We start from the raw sequence: 17,719 nt of genomic DNA, 5'->3' as shown, positions 1-17,719 counted from the left end.
AGTATATAATCTAGAACTACTAGTCTGAACTTTCATTTCATGACTTGTTAATGTTTCATATTTTTCGTGTGTTTAAATATAAGTTGTGGTCAGTGGATCATAGCAGCAAATGGTAGTCATTAAAGGTGATAATTCATTGCAATTGTTCAATTAATAATACATGTAGAACCTGGGTAGACCTTGAAACCGACCTGGAACCTGTGAAAGGGTAAGTTTCAGATTCCAAAAAATGAGTAACCTATTATCATGGGTAGGTTTCACATGAAACCTGTATAGAACATGGAACCACTCACCTCTAATATCGATTCACGCAATGATTTCTCATTTTAATTGTATTTATTTGAATAATAATGTAGAAAAACTAGTCTTTTTGTATTCTCTTTGATGAATGATAAGCTTGTTCAGTGTTGTTGCGTTCATTGTCGTTTTGTTTAACTAAAAATGAACTAAAAAAAAAAGAACCTGTTAGATCCTAAAACCTATCATGAAACCTGTGACAGGGTATGTTCCAGGTTCCAATGGGTAGGTTTCAAGTTCCAAAAGATGAGGAACCTGTACCCGAGGGCAGGTTTCAGGTTCCATCTTGAACTTGTAAGGAACCTGAAATCGCTCACCCTTAATATTTTCTACCATAAAATTACATTACTATATCGAGGTAAGTTTACATACCCAGGCGAAAAGTTACGATCCATTAGGTGATTCACCGAAAATAAGGAAAAAGAAATATGTCATCAACTTAAACACCACGAAACTCTTGACGGAAGACAAATTACGTCACGTGAAGAGGAATTACGGCATGAAACTGACGCCCGTTACTGACATTAAAAGGGAAAGTTACAATCAATCAGGCCGGGATCGAGATCGGGATCGGGTTCCGGTTTTTCCATAGGAGGACCCCGAAAAAAAGAAAACACACACACACACATGTGCAAGTCGGGTCGCATAACAATGAAATTCACATTTATATACTTTTGAGGGCGTACCACCATTTCATTATCCTAAGAGAAAATATTGAAATAAAGTTTCATTACCCTCTTCCCTGTTCCCGCACTACCTAACATTCGAGTCGGCGGTAAATTTCTCTTTTTTTTCCGACCTCAATCTCTCTCTCTCTCTCTTCTTTCTCTCTCTACACCAAACCCTAGCCCCCCTATATCTTCGAATTCGAGCTCGGGAGGTCGAAATCGCCATCGATCCACAGAGCGCAGCGCTACACGCGATCGGCGACCCCATTTCCGGCGGATCTCCGAGCTCACCGCCGGACCCCGCCCCCGCGCCTCCCGATCGCCTGCTGTTGACCATGATCAGTGCGGAGCGCTCCGGAGCTTAGCTGAGGTTATATGATGAGACAAGAGCTGGTCCTCTGCTCCAGGTGCATGGGTTGCAAGGCCGTACGATGCCCGAGCTTCGCAGAGGTGTACGCCGAGGCCGCGCTCCGCTAGCGAGGAAGCGATCGGAGCCGCCGCGGGGGCGACCGGAGCCGCAGCAGCAGCCAACCGCCGCCGCCGCCGCCGCCGCCGGGAACTACGTGAAGACGCGCGCCGCCGTCGCCAGGGAGAGGGCGAGGGGAGGGAGGGAGTTGGGGACCGAGGAGCCGGCGGCGAGGAAGAAGGGGAGGAGAGGCCGGGCCGGTGTCGCGCCGGAGAGGGAGGTCGAGGCGGAGGGCGGAGAAGGCGACAAGGAGGAGGTCGAGGTAGAAGCGATGGGCGACGAAAGCGGCGGGCTGAGTGCTAACAAGGCTGGAGGACAGGAAGAAGAAGGCAGCACGGCACCTTTCCCCGAACGTGTATGTGTTTCTCTTTTGGCATTCTTTGTTTTCCAGTTTTTTTGGTACGGTTGGATGGTGCTAGATATGGATAATGAGAAGGTCGTTTTTTTGTGGTAGTCTGGTGTTATGATATCTTTGATTGTTTAATTGCATTGTGGTTTAAATATAATTAAAGTAAAAATTTGGTATAATATCGACCTTATGGTCAGAATCTTCAATCTGGAAGCTCGGTGATTAGATTGAGCTGAAAATTTGTCAATCCACTTATTGATTGTTTGATGTGTTGAGCATTTCAGGTGGAATAAGATCCGCTACCTAATCAAAAGGAAAGCAATTGGATTGTTCTTGCAGTCTATAGGCTGCAGGTTTTTAGGATTTTGGTGGCATATTTTTGGATTGTCAACCATAGATTTTGGTGAATATCTTATGTCATGGCATGAAGAACTGCAAGAGTATATCATGTTAATTTTTTGATAATGACTTGCTTCAAAAGATGTTCGACGTAACTTATGTTGAGTGATTGTGAAATATCTGATTGTTCTGTAGCCGTGGATCAAGATTGAGGAAAAAGATAATTGCTGTGCTATTTAGGGATTTATCTTAACTTCTTTGTTTCTTCCATATACATGAAGGTACAAGTGGGAGGATCACCATCTTACAAGATAGAAAAGAAGTTGGGCAAAGGTGGATTTGGTCAAGTGTTTCTTGGTCGACGTGTTACAGGGGGAAGTGATCGATCAACAGGTCCAGGAGCTATCGAGGTGAGAGCATAAGGCATCATATGCGCTGTGAATATCTTGTCCTTGGTTTTTAATTTGTTTTATTTTACTAACAATTTGTTCGGGTGTTTTCTTACGTATCATTGCTGACATCTGTATCAGGTTGCCCTGAAATTTGAGCATAGAAATAGCAAGGGCTGTAATTACGGTCCCCCATATGAATGGCAAGTTTACAAGTGAGTATTAATCTTTTCCCATAGTTAGAATATTTAATTTGTCCAGGTGCGAGGGCTGCAACACCCTCGCTGTGGCCCGCGCCATGTACCTAACTGTTTTTCTGTTGTTGACAGTGCCCTTGGTGGTAGTTATGGAGTGCCTAGGGTGCACTATAAAGGAAGACAGGGAGAGTATTATGTGATGGTACGAGTCACCTTGTCTCTCGTGCTGTTATGTATACTCACGTCTAGTTCTTGCTTCTAACTTGTTTACTCACAGGTGATGGACATGCTTGGACCAAGCTTGTGGGATGTGTGGAATACCTCTGGACAGGCGTAAGTAATTTTATCTTTATTTTTGCTGTTATATGTTCTTACTCGTACTGAATAATGACCATCTAATCAGAGGAAGTTCTGATTCTGAATATTCTGTGAGTATGCCATTTAATAGTTGTAGCTTTTAACAATAAATTCAGCAACATGAGTGCTTAATGTCTACAGGATCAAGAGAAATCTTCTAGTCACTTTGCACCATGTAATACAAACTTCTCATGGTCTTTTGGGGAGCATGATTTGTTCTTTACTTTTACTTTTGACTTGGCTTGTCTTTGAGGGGCAGTTCAGAGAAACAAGCATGGTACTGACAGTCTGTATCTTGTGTTTATTCATGTTTCTGAGCATTAGTTTGTTCAGATCATTGCTGGTATGATCTGTAGCATATTTGTTCTTGCTTGCTCGTATTGATTTAGACAAAGTCTTTGCTCTCCAGCTGGACAGAGGCTCTGCGAATGAGAAGTTAAAGTAGTAGCTTATGTCTTGTTGAGTTGAGGCTGGATGCTCTCTGCCCTATGGAGACATAAGGCATAGAATAGCACATGGAGATAGCTATTAGAAACTCAGGAGTGGAATTTTTTATTCTCAACATTCAAAATGACTATAATTTTCTCATTGTCAATCATTGCTTAATAATGATGGTATCATGCAGGATGTCTTCCGAAATGGTAGCTTGTATTGCAGTTGAGTCGTTGTCAATCCTTGAGAAGATGCACGCAAAGGGGTATGATGTTTTACTTCATTGGATTTTCCCCCTTTGAAAATTGGATTGGTTTAAAAGAGGAGTGATTGGTTGTTGGTTTTCTTTTTTCCATTCTCTGACATTGTGGTACTAGTTATGTGCATGGAGACGTGAAGCCAGAGAACTTTTTGCTTGGTCAGCCATCCACACAACAGGAGAAAAAGTTGTTTCTTGTTGACCTGGGATTGGGTGAGCATGATTGACAACAATATCGTTGAATGCTATGTGTTTCATTTTTTTAACTAGTTTTCTGACATTTAATTTTACAGCAACAAAGTGGAGGGATGGTTCCAGCGGGCGTCATGTTGAGTATGATCAACGGCCTGACATGTTTAGGTAAATTAGTCTTCGTTTTGTTCCCTTGGATGGTGCTTTAGTTAAGTACATGCAATGTGATATATCTTTTCCCATGTTCTTTTGTTGCAATTTTCCAGGGGGACGGTACGGTATGCTAGTGTTCATGCTCACTTAGGGAGAACTGCTAGCAGAAGAGATGATCTGGAATCTCTTGCTTACACATTAATATTTCTACATCGAGGCAGGTTACCCTGGCAAGGCTATCAGGTGCAGCCACTGAACACAGACTTTATTATGGTCCTTTAAACTTATTTTAAGAATATACAATTGCTATTTCTCTTAGGGGGACAACAAATCTTTCCTAGTTTGCAAAAAGAAGATGGCGACTTCGCCCGAAATGTTATGCTGCTTCTGCCCTCCACCTTTGAAACAGTTTCTGGAGTTTGTAGTGAATATGAAATTCGATGAAGAGCCCAACTACTCGAAGTTGATATCTCTGTTTGATGGTTTAATTGGTCCAAATCCTTCTGTGAGGCCAATAAACACCGATGGTGCTCAAAAGGTAAATCCTTTGTGTTTACTACATATTAAATTAATTGTGAGTGGTGTTTGCAGCTATAACATCGATTTTAGCGTCACAATTTCTAGGCTGTCCAAGTTGGCCAAAAGCGAGGAAGGTTGAATGTTGAGGAAGAAGATGATGGGCAACCAAAGAAGAAGGTTCGCCTGGGAGTTCCAGCTACCCAATGGATTTCAATATACAATGCTAGATTACCCATGAAGCAGAGGTAGGTCATGGTTGTATCTTGAAGAATTGCGATTAGAAAGAACATTACTTAGGGAGAGAATTTCTACACAATGAAATGAATGGACATGTCAATTTGTGGATACTCCTTTCTGAAAAAAACATCCTTGTCCTTGGGACATGGCTGATCAGTGTGTATTAGGCAGTCATGACCTCATTTTATGTGCAGGTATCATTACAATGTAGCAGATGCAAGGTTAGGTCAACATGTGGAGAGAGGAATTGCTGATGGTCTGCTAATAAGTTGTGTGGCCTCGTCTTCTAATCTCTGGGCCCTTATAATGGATGCTGGAACTGGTTTTACAAGCCAAGTGTATGAGTTGTCACCGTTCTTTTTACACAAGGTTCATTTATCACACTCTCTGCTTAACTATCCACTTATTTAATATTTCTCTTGCTCTTTGGGATGCCCGTCATATTTTAGATTTGAACAGATACGCTAACAATCAAATTTTGACGATTCTGATATGTAGGAATGGATCATGGAACAATGGGAAAAGAACTATTACATTAGTTCTGTTGCTGGTTGTAATAATGGAAGCTCGCTGGTTGTCATGTCTAAAGGTTTGTTTTCTCCCATCGTTGCTTTAATGGTTATCCTGTTAAAAGAACATGCAAAACTCAATCTTTTTCCTGACGTGGTCTGTTAGAAAATTACTTATAGATGGAGTATCTTCAGGTACCCAGTACACTCAGCAGTCTTACAAAGTCAGCGAGTCTTTTCCTTTCAAATGGATAAACAAGAAGTGGAGAGAAGGGTTTCATGTTACCTCCATGGCCACAGCTGGGAGCCGGTGGGGTATTGTGATGTCTCGCAATGCTGGATTCAGTGATCAGGTTGAACTATACTGAACTATACTGACTGAATACTTATTTATTCTCTCTCTCTCTCTCTCTCTCTCTCTCTCTCTCTCGGAATGCATTCACAATCTCGTGATATGATCTTTTCCTTTTCTAGTGGGAGAATATTTGGACTGATTAGTAATTCTGTTCTTAGTGTGAATGTTTTTGCGTAAATGAATAGACTTTTGGGATCCAGGAGCTTGATAACTAGTGCCAGTGTGTGAGTCCTAATGACAGCTGAGCTGATTGAAGTTGTTGATCCCCTTATAGAAGTTCCCTCTATTTGGGTGAGCACGGAGAAGCAGGCAATATCTGCCGTTGTTTAGTTCAAAGCTAGATGCTAGCTGAAATGTTTTCTGAGATTGATGTGATTGTATGGAACTCTTTTAAATGGCCCAATGTGATAGCTGGATTGTTTTCCTGGAGTTTTCTGCTAGAGTGCAACGTGCATGACATCTAAAATGGATTTTAATAGGACAGGATACTTTGCCATTACTTTTTTTGTGCAATGCCCGAGAGTTACATCACATGTCTCCCTTTTGCACTTATAATTTTTATTTTTCAGGTTGTGGAGCTTGATTTCATGTATCCTAGCGAGGGCATTCACAGACGATGGGATAGTGGGTATCGTATCACATCCACTGCAGCAACTTGGGATCAATCTGCCCTGGTTTTGAGCATCCCTAGACGCAAACCTGGTGACGAAACTCAGGAAACTCTGCGCACATCCCAATTTCCAAGCGTGCATGTAAAGGTACAGGCTTGGAAACTATTACAATACTGGCTATCTAAGTTATGCAAATGGAATATTTTTTGCTACAAGGAAGAACGACTTCAACTTCTCCGATCCTTTGGTGCAGGAGAAATGGGCAAAGAATCTCTATCTCGCATGCCTGTGCTATGGGCGAACTGTATCTTAATCGCGGTATTGCTGTGCTATCTGTAATAGCAGAGATGGACTTCCATATTGATGTATTTTGTTTTTTATTTAGCTTAGTCAATTGTAAAGTCATATTAATCAGGGTCTCGGTTGCTGCAGAAATTCGGCAACTGTGTTTCCGACCTTATTTTTTTGCTTGAACTGTATTTCCGACATAAAAGCGATAATGAATCTTCTTTTGGTTTTACTAAAAATCCTGCACCATCATTGGCTTGTTTTCTGGTATATGGTTTTGTGTGGAATCAAAGCCTTTGGTTTTTGAACTAAATCAAGCGAGAATCACGAGCATAGAACTTAAAAGATCAACTGCGTTGATTTTGCGATTAAACAATTTAAGTACTAGTAGATCACACGCCCTATGAAGACAATCGAAACCAAACCTATGTTGTATATGTGGATTCTTCTATTCGAAAGGGTCAATGTGGGCAGTAAAAGGTAAGTATTTCACCGAGGCTCATAATGCGAGAAATAAAAGGATAGAAGAAACTCTGGAATAGAAACTGGTTTTATGGAGATTGATATTAATAATAACAATAATAATAGTAGAACAACGACATGAATAACAAAGAGTCACATCAATACCCAAACTGGTTCGTGATTCGTATTGCCTTCTAGTCCGTCAAACAAATCGAAACCAAACCGACCCACAAGCTGCAAAATACGGTTCGATTTCATTTGTATCCATTCGAAAACCCTCCCAAAATACCAAGCCGACATGACAAAAGTTTGTGCGACAATTGAATTCTTTTGGGGAGTTCTACGGTCTGTTGAGAGAATCCGTCGATCATTTGAAAAGATTTTCGCGTCTTAATGCATTTCGTCACATTTTTTTTGGGAAAAGTGCCAAAAAAGTCCTAAACCTTTTGCATTATGCCAACATGGACAACTTTAATAATATTTTAATATTTTTTTTGAATTTTTATTTTTTTTTTCCTTTTTTTTCTTTTTTTTTCCACTTTTTTTTTGGTCTCTCCCTCCTTCCTCTGGCCGATCTCGAGCCCTCGCCGGAGGCCGCGGCGAGGGCAAGCCTCGCCATGGTCGGGTGAGGCCCGACCTCGCCGGATCTAGCGAGGTCGAGCCTCGCCGGAGGCCGCGGCGAGGCGAGCCTCGCCTTGGTCGGGCGAGGCTCGAACCTCGCCGCGGCCTCCGGTGAGGTTGAGCTCGCCAGAGGAAAGGAGGGGAGACCAAAAAAAAAAAAAAAAAAAAAAAAGGAAAAAAATAAATTCAAAAAATATTAAAATATTATTAAAGTTGTTCAGCTCACGTGTGCCGACGCACGGCTGGCAGGCGTCCACGTCGGTAAATTCCGATCAAAATCAATGGAACAAAATTGGCACAAAAAAAAAGGTTTAGAGACTGAATTGACACCAATTTAAAATTTAGACTTAATTGGCACCAATTTAAAAGGTTTAGGACTTAATTGGTACCAAAAAAAGGTTTAGGACTAAATTGGCACTAATGCAAAAGGTTTAGGACTTTTTTTGCACTTTTCCTCATTTTTTTTTCTTTAAAAACAAGAGTCGCATCACACAGGTACTCAAGGGTTTTCAACGAACAATCGAACGAGATCGGTAGAAATGCCTTTCTTTGCTCACGACCGACTTGTTTCGTGCGAACAGACATCTAAAGACATATTAAATTAGCAGAAGACACGCACGCCCCGGTCGGAAAACGTTGGCGGTTCGATAACATTTCCATTCGTGTTTTTGCCTGATCCGGCGACGATGTCCTTTTGCAGCGGGAAACGCGACAAAATCAGACAAAAGAAAGAAAAGAAGAAGAGAGAACTCCGATTGTATCCATCCACGTTGGTTCCCTCCCTCCCACAAAAAATATCAGCACCACCACGAGCTCTGTCTCGCTGCACACAGAGAGAGAGAGAGAGACACACACACACACACACAGAGTGAGCTCGAGGGGAGCGACAATGGCGCCCTCCTCTCATCTCTCCGCTGTCCCACCGCGCTTCTCCTTCGCCCCAGCTCTCCCCCGCAATCACCGTGAGCTCTCTCTCTCTCTCTCTCTCTCTCTCTCTCTCTCTCGTAATTTCCAAGTTACGTGAGACGAGAATCATGGGTCTTCGGCGGTTTTTGCGTTAGCGAGTTCCAAGTCGTCCCGAATCTTCAAAAGCCGTCGTCGTGCAATTCTTGCTGTCCAGTCCCTTGCTACTTTTCCGAGTCGTGCAAAAAAAGCAATGCTTTTTGTTCCGTGCTGTTGTTTTTGATCATCCGCTGGGGACACGGATTGGCAGATAACTCGAAGTCGGTTGAGTTTCGTGTGAGGTCCAGCTTGGAAGGAGATGGCGGCCACAGTCCTGGGGTTTCAGGCTCACGGCCTCCAGAAACGCCGAATTCCAAGGTTCTTTTCCGCGCTTCGCCGTTTCTTGATTTTAAATCCTGTCCGACATGCCTCTTTGTTTGATGCCTGCTTCAATGTTGCCTGGTGAGGGTCCATGTGCGATGAGTCGAAATGGGCAATTCGTTATTCTTACCTGTTGGGGCTCTCTGCAATCTCCCTATGGCCAACACTCCATTGCTGCGAGCAATCCAATTGTTAATAGCTTTGCTCTGCACGAGTGTGAAATTCCTGTATCTGGTTATGCAGAGGGAATAACGGTAAATACCCTCTCTGTTTGTATCCGAGGAGGGCGACGGACTGCATTATTGCCAAGAGGAAGACACTTCCTTTTGGGGCTTTGGATTTGTTCTTGATAGAGTGAGAGCCTTGTAGTAGTGTCCTGGTGCACAGGGAAGTGACTTCAGCAATTTCATGCTTTCTCTTTTTCACGTACGCAGTACGTTGATGGTTTACTCTCCTTTGTCATGGACCCTGGCCTTAAGTCACAGATGCAACTACTCCCCGAAAGAAAAGACCATAGTTTCTTCCCCTTCCTGAACTTAATACTTGATTCGAACAGAAGAGATAAGGTTAATTTTTTTTTTCATTGTTTTTAAGTAAGTGAGGTTTCCTGTTTGGTTTACGAGGTTCATATCTTCCAATGGAACATCATAAATGTACTCATGTAATTTCTTTTATGGTTGAGTTTGATATGTAGCGTTGCCCGTTTCCAATTACAGGAGTCTCAATTGTCAACCTCGAGGCGCTGGTGTCTCACCTGTTTATGTTCGTCTTTGACATTGATTAGTAAGTCCGGCTCATCTATAGCTCTGCCGAGGGCAACTGCCCCAGATGCAAAGGAAAGAGCTGTTTGTCGAAACTGTGGGGGCGGTGGTGCTATAATCTGTAAGATTTTTAACTCTTTTCCCTTCTTAAAAATTCAGTGTTATCGTTATGTTCTTCTTGAATCCTTGCACATCCTATACATCTAAAGGGAGTGCAATGCTGTACAATTGCTTGTAATCTCTTATCATGAGAATTGTAAGCAGCAGTGTCAGTGACTGCAATGCGACAGTGCTCTGTTAAATATTGGAGTTGCTCACATATCAAGTATTTATCTTTTATCAGTTGAGAACCAAAATTCTGCTTGCACCCAATGTTCTGAACTTGTTAGTTGCTCCTGAGGGGTCATTGTCGAACTACAGGATCTTTTTATTTTAGCTGTATTGAGATGCATGTCCCTGGTCATGTGATTTATCACTTACCTATAATTACATTGATGGTTATAAAATTCCTTCATCTTGCTTCCGTAAAAAGTTGTTAAATGAGGTTGAAAGAATCATCGGATAGTTTTTCTCGTCTTAGTGATTTGCAATTTATAGCTATATCTGCTGCCACCTAAAATTCACAACTTGTATTGTTTCATTTAGGTGACATGTGTGGTGGTACAGGAAAATGGAAAGCTCTCAACAGAAAACGGGCAAAGGATGTTTATGAGTTTACTGAATGTCCAAATTGTTATGGTATGCACCAAAACTTCGTCTATTTACTCTCTTTCTTTTTTTCCCTTATTGGTCTCTGCCGTCACCACTGCTCATGTTTTACAGAAATATGTGCTTCTCTCCAACAGTTATTATCTAGGGTAGCATGACAAACGACATTGAACTTTGGATGTAGGGGCTCATCAAGATTTTGCATCATTCTCTTGTTTAAGACTCCATCGTCTGTTGCATATGCTTAATGCAGTGTTTTTACTTGTTTGCCCTGCATAGACACAGAAGGAGAATGTTTCAGTGGTCTCTGAGAACTCTCTCTATATCTAGTTTTGGAAAAATCTCTACTTGCTTGACACAATACACCAAAAAACTTTTTTCCAGTCAAAAGTACATATGAGGGATGCAAAATGAAAGTATTTTGAACCTACATCACTGATTTGTTCATTGTTTTCAGGCCGAGGGAAACTTGTGTGCCCTGTTTGTTTAGGGACTGGTTTACCTAACAACAAAGGTCTCCTTAGGAGGCCTGATGCTCGCCAGTTACTTGATAAGATGTACAATGGCCGTCTGCTCCCAAATTCTTAGGTGAGCTCTCTCGCCGCCTCCACCTGTTGTAACTGATATTTGCCAGCATGTTTATACTTCTGTTCTGACATTTGAAAGGTCTAGACTAACTGCTGCGAATTTCGCGTGTGCGCTTTTCATTTTGAAGCTCCATTTTTTTTTTCCAGGGAAAGTAGATGTCGATTGTCGAAAAACATTTCTTCTCCTTGCAATTGCAATTTAGGTGTGGAAAGTTCGTTCTCTTTCGCTAACGATTTTTGGGGGTTCGCCAGTTAAAGGGTCTTATGGCTGCTAATTGTGATTTTTGTTACCCTTCCAACTTGTACTTCGTGTAGGGCACTGGTGACTCTGTGACTCGCAGTTTATGATTCCAAGTTCCGAAGGATGGACAAAGAAGAGGCTGTCCGTCCAACATGGCTTTGAAATTCCATTCATCGGCCGCATCCGGTAAATATGTCTTTCATCCTTCCCCTCTCGAGTAATCCTAAGAGTGCTCAAAGCTCGCGTCGGTCCGGTATAGTTCCTTTTCTTCTCACCGCAGATAGTAAAGCCTTCCTCGCCAAGGAAAACAGACTATATGCGGTTGGGGGTCACTCTTTAGAGATGCTTTGATAATCTTTTTGGTTGGGTTGCAATTTGAGAAACACCTGTAGTTTTGATGGATTATTGTATGCTCATGTATGTACTTATAGAGCAGGTAGAGAATTCTGCAACACCACAAAATTTGGTGCACGTCCATGGTTTTCCACCTTCGATCATTCACCCAATGCCACTCTCTTTCCCCAATTCTACAACCCTTGGCCTAAAAAAAGGATTAAAAATTATTTGACCTAGCTTAAAAACCAGGTTGGAAGCCGCATTTTTTGAAAGTTGAAGTACTTGATTGGACTCGGGCCATCCTATTCTGCAATTAAAAAAGAAGGTTAGGCCCTCAGGGTGTCATTACCTCTACAGCTATGTATAAGTAATAGAGTAATATCCAAACGTAAGACTGATTTCTTTTTCAATAGACGGACAAATATTTATTAGAATAATAATTAGCGGGGCTCATCAATTTTTTCCTTTAAATTACCATATAGTATATACCCTAAATATTTGAGTTACTTACCGACGTTATTTTTCTTTTGAATTTCCAACTTTTTATTTGGCTTTATTATCAACGCCTTAATTTTACGAATTCCTTTTTGAAATTACCAACCTCATATAGATTGACGTTCTAATTTTTCGCCTACAACCAGTTTTGGGTTATAAATTCTCTTGAGGTACTTATCAATTTTATTTTTCTTTGAACTATCAATTTTTCTTATCTTTTTCGATATATTATATAGTTTTCTTGGCTACGCGGTTAAATTCAATAATTCGTTTATGAAATTACTAACTAGAGTTTCAGTAAATGACTTATCGGCATTTCTATGATTAAACCATCTACAAATTCTTTACCAATTCTCATTTGAGTTAGTTGTCAAAATATATTTATTTTCTAAGTTGCCGACTTTTTAATCTGGATTTTCTGATTGGGAAAAAAGTCGGTAAGTTATTAGAACGTGCTATCATCAACTAAGGAAAGCGGAATGCCGTTGGCCTTTTAGTTGACCTCATCTCGATGAGTAAATTAAAGGTGCTAGTGAGAAAGATAAATAAAAGTTGATAAAATAAAATAAAAAAAAATGTTTTCGTCGTAGGTGTTGACATCTTAATTTAGTAGAAGATCAGAGAAAGATTGGTTATTAACTACAGGAAAATGTTGTTTTTTTCATATATCCAAAATGTTGTTCAACTTTTGCAGCTTGAAAAGTAAACGGATGGATGGTTTTTTTTTTTTTTTAATGAATATTTCTGTCCTCATGTTTTTTTTTTTTTTGGGGCATCTGACCTTTTCTTTAATCGAACTGTTTTTAACAAGTATCAACTCTTTCGGAAATCTAGTAACAATAGACAAAACTTCGGCCGTTTTGAAATGAAACAGTAGAATGGTCCGGCAAAGTTGTGATGCTGCTGAGGGAAAAAACCCAGATGCAGGATACAAAATCTCCATTCCGTCCCGAAGCAAACGCATTTGTCGACGAGCACTTCCTTCTTGGGGAAGGAAAATCTCGTCTTCCATGCGCGACGGACAATGTTCTCACAGCCCCAGATTCTAGTTGTCCGGAAGCCGGTTCACGACGGTGTGCTCTGGTTTATGTTCGCACTCGAAGTCGACATGAACGAATGCCCGCTCGACTTCCGAGAGCTTCTCGAGCTTTATCTGGAGGGTCTCCCCAATCTGGTGGGCCTCCTTCAACGGCAGCTCCTCTGGAAGTTCGATATCGACCTAATCACAATCATACAGTAACCAATTTTTGTTCACCAAGAAGTTGAAAGCACAACGGGTCAACGTTTTGCTAAACAAGCGATCCATCAGGGATCGACTCGGTTCAGACAACACTAAACTAAAACACAGTAAGTCGAAAGTCTGATGAATTCATTCGACAAACCAGCACTCATCAGTTTGGCTACCATCTAACAAAACTCGTCGTAGTGGTGGAATCCAGAGACACTAGTGTAGCTATCCATGGCTCTCAAAGACGAAAGAAAGTGATTGTATTTGAGGACTCACCTCCACAAAATAAAGCACGCCAAAGGTGTAAGCACGGACAGTGTCGATCCGCTTGACTTGAGGATGTCTTACCACCAAATAAGTTAGTTTCTGCAAAACTTCTGGAGGCGCTGACTGTCCTACGAGCGAAACTGCATGAAAAAGCATACGTGGTCAATGTACTTAGTGTGAAACATGTCTGAAATCAGCATCGCATTGTCCTGAGTTTTTTTTTTTCGACCAAAAAAAAAAACTGACCCCTCCACGAGATTTTCTTTCCCCTGTTTAAAGGTTTTTCAATCGACCTTTACTATTGTCAAGGTTAATTGATTACCTGCAATGTACAGATCGAGGAGGATAGTGATGACATAAAAAGACATACCTGCATTTTCCAGGACTGTTCCAGACCAATTGGTCATGGTGTAAAATGCAAGCAAAATAGCACCGGCGGGGTCAATCCACCAGTAGAATTTATCACCAAGAACTGCCGCTGCGAGACCTACTACATTTGTTATCACATCGAAATAGTGATCCTGACAGTAGGCAGTGATTGAAATTCAGGTATTCAAGTCACACATCTGAACAGATTTGTATCTACTCGCTGATATATGCACGAGGAAATGTAATCTTATGATGTAAATAGCAGTCAAGGCAGAAGATAGGTTAAGACGAGCAATTAAAGTCACACCTTAGCATAAGCACGAACGATGTCATTCGGTGAGCTTCTGCAGTAAATCCAGAGAGCAAGTTTTACAACAGTAGCAGATAACATGATTGAGTATAGCCATGCCAATTGGCTCGAACTCATCTTTTCAGAAGCTTCATCTTCGACTAACTCTTCTACGGCTTGGATGAGTACCTGAAAGCCTGAGAGAAAATTGATAACTATCAATTCTTTTTCCTATTCAGAATCCAGACACTTGTTTGAGATTATGAATTTTCCATGAATCAATAAGTAGAAATGTTTAGTTCAACTCCCTCACTGGATTTAGAGGAACTTTCTTAGAAAATTGTGTTGAAATATTCATGTCAAGTCATCAAAGCATTAGTCAATCAATACACTCATCGAATGAGGTCATTGTCGATTCTTAATATGGTCTGCCCATTTACTGAAAAAAATCTCTAACCGTCAAACATCGGTAAGGTTAATGAACTAAATGGTAGAAAAAATTCTCCCACGCCCTTGCAATTATAAGGACGAGAACTTGGCTTCAAGAACACCCAAATGTCTGGCACATTGACAATTCTCTCTAAGCTTCTTATATACAGTCTATCTGTAGATCTTTTTATCAACCAAAATAATCCCTTGAATGAGCTTGTTACCCCGCCCAGTGAGCTTGAGCAAGCCCATCCTTCCAAAGTGGTGGGTCAAAGGCATTTTCCTTCGCACTTGAATGGAAAGTCGACTAGGATAAGTTCTTTTCTTCTTTTTGCTAGGAGACTAGGATTAGGTTGTTGAAAAACAATGAAACATCCTGAATCAGATTGCATTCATCCATGTCATTGGAGGTAAGAGAGTAGGAGAGGAGCCATCTGCTGCTTATTTGCAGTAGCGCACAACACCGAGATAACTGCACTGTCAAAAAAAAAAAAGAAAAAGGAACAAAGCAAACATCTTCCATGTTATGACACTACCCACTTCAAACCATGCTGAATTTCTTGAGGAATGCTATTGACCGCATAATTTGCTTAAGTATGCATACTTCCATCCCTTCTCATTGATTTGACAACATAGGCAACCAAATTTTTTCTCCATATGAATAGTCGTTCAGAACTCATACTTTGGGCTGCAGAAAAGAAATTTGCTGAGCATACACTTCGATGTAAGTCAAGCAGCCACAAGCATCTAAAATGCTTCAATTTTTTTAAGCCAGTCCTGAAAGGCTAGCCATGAGAATCAACATCTCAAATAACTATTTTCTCAAAATGATTAAAGTCTTGGAACTTTCTTAAGTTAAGCCAAATATGAAAGCTGTTAAGAGGTTAGGCATTAAGGGCCACGAAGTCCTCATCAGCTTATACTCCCCACAAGAATCTTTAGGGAAGTGACGAATGAGAAAGTACCTAGAGTAGCCATGATAGCTGCGAAGACAATTATTCCTACCGGTTGCACCCTCAATTTTCCAATGGGATATTTGTAAATGTTAATCTTCTTCATCGACAGGTTTGTGAACCAAAGTATGCCGCCAGCCATGAGATCAAGTAGAGAATCCAATGTAGATGCTGCAATAGCTATTGATCCACTCTTAATTGTCGCATAGATCTGTATTATAACACATGTTCCACTGTGAATGGTTCAAGCACTTGCAATGTGAGTACAATTAATTTGACAACATCGAGCTTTAGACAACTCCAGGTAATTCTAACGTCGTGCGAAATGCCGAATAGAAACACTATCTAAGTGCAACTCAAACAAGTTTAACATCAAATGCCGATATTGACTTTAACAGCAATGCCTTCCTTGAAAAAAAGAAAAGGCTTTTTTGATGCGACAAGCACCTCGACTGCATTGCGCATATTCAACCAGCAGATTAACAGACAATACACTTGTGCTGGGAATTAGAACAGACTGGCGGATATGTCACCTTAAACACCAGCAGCACGACATTCGCATAGTTCGATATCATCATCGCTCTATCGTGCCGCGCTTGTTCTTCCAGATTTTCCTCGTCTACACCATCAGAGATCACCACAGTGTCCACTTCTTCAAATGATTTCAAGGTCTCAAGTTGCTTTTTATAGTACTCCTTCTCTCCTGTTAACAACGATCCAAGACCATCTGCTTCATTGTTCAAACAGGACAAGGACCAACAGGAATTTTCTTCATGATAGAAGGGAAAGGAGATCCCTTGAACATGAGCAAAGCAGTTGTTTGCACACGATGCTCGATCAAAGACATTAGATGCAGGGAGGGAGGCATGTAATTTGGAGAAAAGGACATTTCTTACAGGGATCGTGCATCGCAAGCAAAACACACGACAACAAAGTTATGTCGAATACAGAATAAGTAAATGGAGGATGAATACTTTTGATTCAAAAAAGACAACAAAAAAAAAAAAAACAGAGGCGTCTCTCTCTCTCTCTCTCTCTCTCTCTCTCTCTCTCTCTCTCTCTCTCTCTTCTGCTTTTTGTGGTGGACGCTTCGCATGTCAACGCAATACGAACCATCCAAAGAAGCGAAAAAGGACAAGACACAAAACCCAAAAGGCTAGAAACACCAGTACAAGAATCACAGATACTCATCGGGATGAGGACTTGAGGAGACCAAAAAACGAACCGCGCACTTTTTTTCATTCCGTTCCTCGAAGCGCGCCATGAACGAAAGAAAAATGAGGTCGAACCATCCAACTATCGAGCCACCCTCGTCCTCATTCCTTCCGTAAATGCCAAAAGGCCCAAAAACAAAGGAAACCGAAGCTCAAGCAACCCGACCAAAGCCACACAGAGAGAGGGAGAGCGAGAGAGAGAGACCTTTGCTCAAGCCTCCGGTCTTGGAGAAATCGATGTCGCACGGGTCAGATTCGACGTCGAGGCCGGAACGGATCTTCTCCGGCAGCTTCGCGACGAACTCGGCCCTGAGAGTGTCGACGGAGTTCCTCCGGCGAAGCGATCTCCCGCTCCTCCGCCCCGCGCTCGCCGCCAGCAACGGCGATCCCGCGCCGCCCGGATCCTCCATCGCCTCCGAAACACCACCGCCCCCGCCCCCCACCTCGAAGACAGAAGAGGGAGAGGGAGCTCGCTTCGGTCCGTCGGATTCGATTCGAGAGCTTCACCGAGTGGGAGGAGAAGCCATCGTTACTTTTTGTTGCTTTGTAATTAATGCCTGCGACGACGAACGTAGTAGTGGAGGAGGAGGAGGAGGAGGAAGAGGGAGGTAGCTGAACTGAACTGGCCATGAACGTTGGTCGAAAAGTCAACACGGGCGAAGAATATTTTATTCAACCTGGAGCGCGCGCGCGAGTCGATCTCATCCGTCCATCCATCGCCACGCCGCTCGTTCTTCATACCCCGTCGATTTATGTTTCCCAGCCTGGTCCCGAGATCCGAAACAATCGCAGCCGTCCATCGAGCAAGAACCTGTACGA

General features: G+C 41.8%; 3 protein-coding genes across 7 annotated transcripts; 2 read left to right on the top strand and 1 right to left on the bottom strand.

Moving 5' to 3' along the window:
• Positions 1–1,037: 1,037 nt before the first annotated feature.
• LOC115679040 (casein kinase 1-like protein HD16) lies at positions 1,038–6,887 on the top strand. Its single transcript, XM_030602573.2, has 16 exons — positions 1,038–1,786; positions 2,401–2,529; positions 2,650–2,723; positions 2,838–2,907; positions 2,983–3,038; positions 3,688–3,759; positions 3,872–3,966; positions 4,047–4,113; positions 4,212–4,341; positions 4,418–4,636; positions 4,723–4,862; positions 5,049–5,223; positions 5,353–5,443; positions 5,559–5,716; positions 6,288–6,476; positions 6,583–6,887. The coding sequence occupies exons 1-16, from the start codon at positions 1,397–1,399 to the stop codon at positions 6,640–6,642; spliced, it is 2,115 nt and encodes a 704-aa protein (XP_030458433.2). The 5' UTR covers positions 1,038–1,396; the 3' UTR covers positions 6,643–6,887.
• Positions 6,888–8,484: 1,597 nt separating this feature from the next.
• LOC115679043 (protein PHOTOSYSTEM I ASSEMBLY 2, chloroplastic) lies at positions 8,485–14,392 on the top strand. Of its 5 annotated transcripts, XM_056309503.1 has the most exons (8): positions 8,486–8,662; positions 8,914–9,020; positions 9,509–9,589; positions 9,740–9,905; positions 10,430–10,522; positions 10,950–11,080; positions 11,227–11,282; positions 11,395–11,789. In XM_056309503.1, the coding sequence occupies exons 1-6, from the start codon at positions 8,590–8,592 to the stop codon at positions 11,078–11,080; spliced, it is 651 nt and encodes a 216-aa protein (XP_056165478.1). In that variant the 5' UTR covers positions 8,486–8,589; the 3' UTR covers positions 11,227–11,282; positions 11,395–11,789. The 5 variants fall into 5 exon arrangements, with proteins under 5 accessions (XP_056165481.1, XP_056165480.1, XP_056165478.1 ...); XM_056309506.1 differs by lacking the exons at positions 11,227–11,282; positions 11,395–11,789 and adding an exon at positions 13,982–14,392 and having other exon boundaries at positions 8,485–8,662; XM_056309505.1 differs by lacking the exon at positions 11,395–11,789 and having other exon boundaries at positions 8,485–8,662; positions 11,227–11,283.
• Positions 12,952–17,463, bottom strand: LOC115679041 (metal tolerance protein 4-like). Its single transcript, XM_030602574.2, has 7 exons — positions 17,106–17,463; positions 16,220–16,389; positions 15,699–15,897; positions 14,323–14,501; positions 14,017–14,167; positions 13,656–13,786; positions 12,952–13,370 (listed from the first exon to the last, which is right to left on the bottom strand). Exons 1-7 carry the CDS (start codon positions 17,308–17,310, stop codon positions 13,197–13,199), a joined length of 1,209 nt encoding a protein of 402 aa, XP_030458434.2. The 5' UTR covers positions 17,311–17,463; the 3' UTR covers positions 12,952–13,196.
• Positions 17,464–17,719: the final 256 nt, after the last annotated feature.

The sequence above is a fragment of the Syzygium oleosum genome, unplaced genomic scaffold (genome assembly GCF_021117445.2).
Source record: "Syzygium oleosum isolate NSW1041296 unplaced genomic scaffold, Sole_v2.1 Sole_v2.03, whole genome shotgun sequence".
In the NCBI taxonomy this organism is placed as follows: Eukaryota; Viridiplantae; Streptophyta; class Magnoliopsida; order Myrtales; family Myrtaceae; genus Syzygium; species Syzygium oleosum.
The sequence above is the reverse complement of the archived record's forward strand: the minus strand, read 5'-3'. Positions and strand labels throughout refer to the sequence as shown.

Coding starts and splice junctions, on each gene's coding strand:
- LOC115679040 (XM_030602573.2), top strand. CDS start 1,397: ATGCCCGAGCTTCGCAGAGGTGTACGCCGAGGCCGCGCTCCGCTAGCG. Junction 1,787..2,400: donor CGGCACCTTTCCCCGAACGT/GTATGTGTTTCT, acceptor ATATACATGAAG/GTACAAGTGGGAGGATCACC. Junction 2,908..2,982: donor AGGGAGAGTATTATGTGATG/GTACGAGTCACC, acceptor GTTTACTCACAG/GTGATGGACATGCTTGGACC.
- LOC115679043 (XM_056309506.1), top strand. CDS start 8,590: ATGGCGCCCTCCTCTCATCTCTCCGCTGTCCCACCGCGCTTCTCCTTC. Junction 8,663..8,913: donor AGCTCTCCCCCGCAATCACC/GTGAGCTCTCTC, acceptor ACGGATTGGCAG/ATAACTCGAAGTCGGTTGAG. Junction 9,906..10,429: donor GGGCGGTGGTGCTATAATCT/GTAAGATTTTTA, acceptor TGTTTCATTTAG/GTGACATGTGTGGTGGTACA.
- LOC115679041 (XM_030602574.2), bottom strand. CDS start 17,310: ATGGAGGATCCGGGCGGCGCGGGATCGCCGTTGCTGGCGGCGAGCGCG. Junction 16,390..17,105: donor GACCGGAGGCTTGAGCAAAG/GTCTCTCTCTCT, acceptor CGTTGTTAACAG/GAGAGAAGGAGTACTATAAA. Junction 15,898..16,219: donor TCGTGCTGCTGGTGTTTAAG/GTGACATATCCG, acceptor GTTATAATACAG/ATCTATGCGACAATTAAGAG.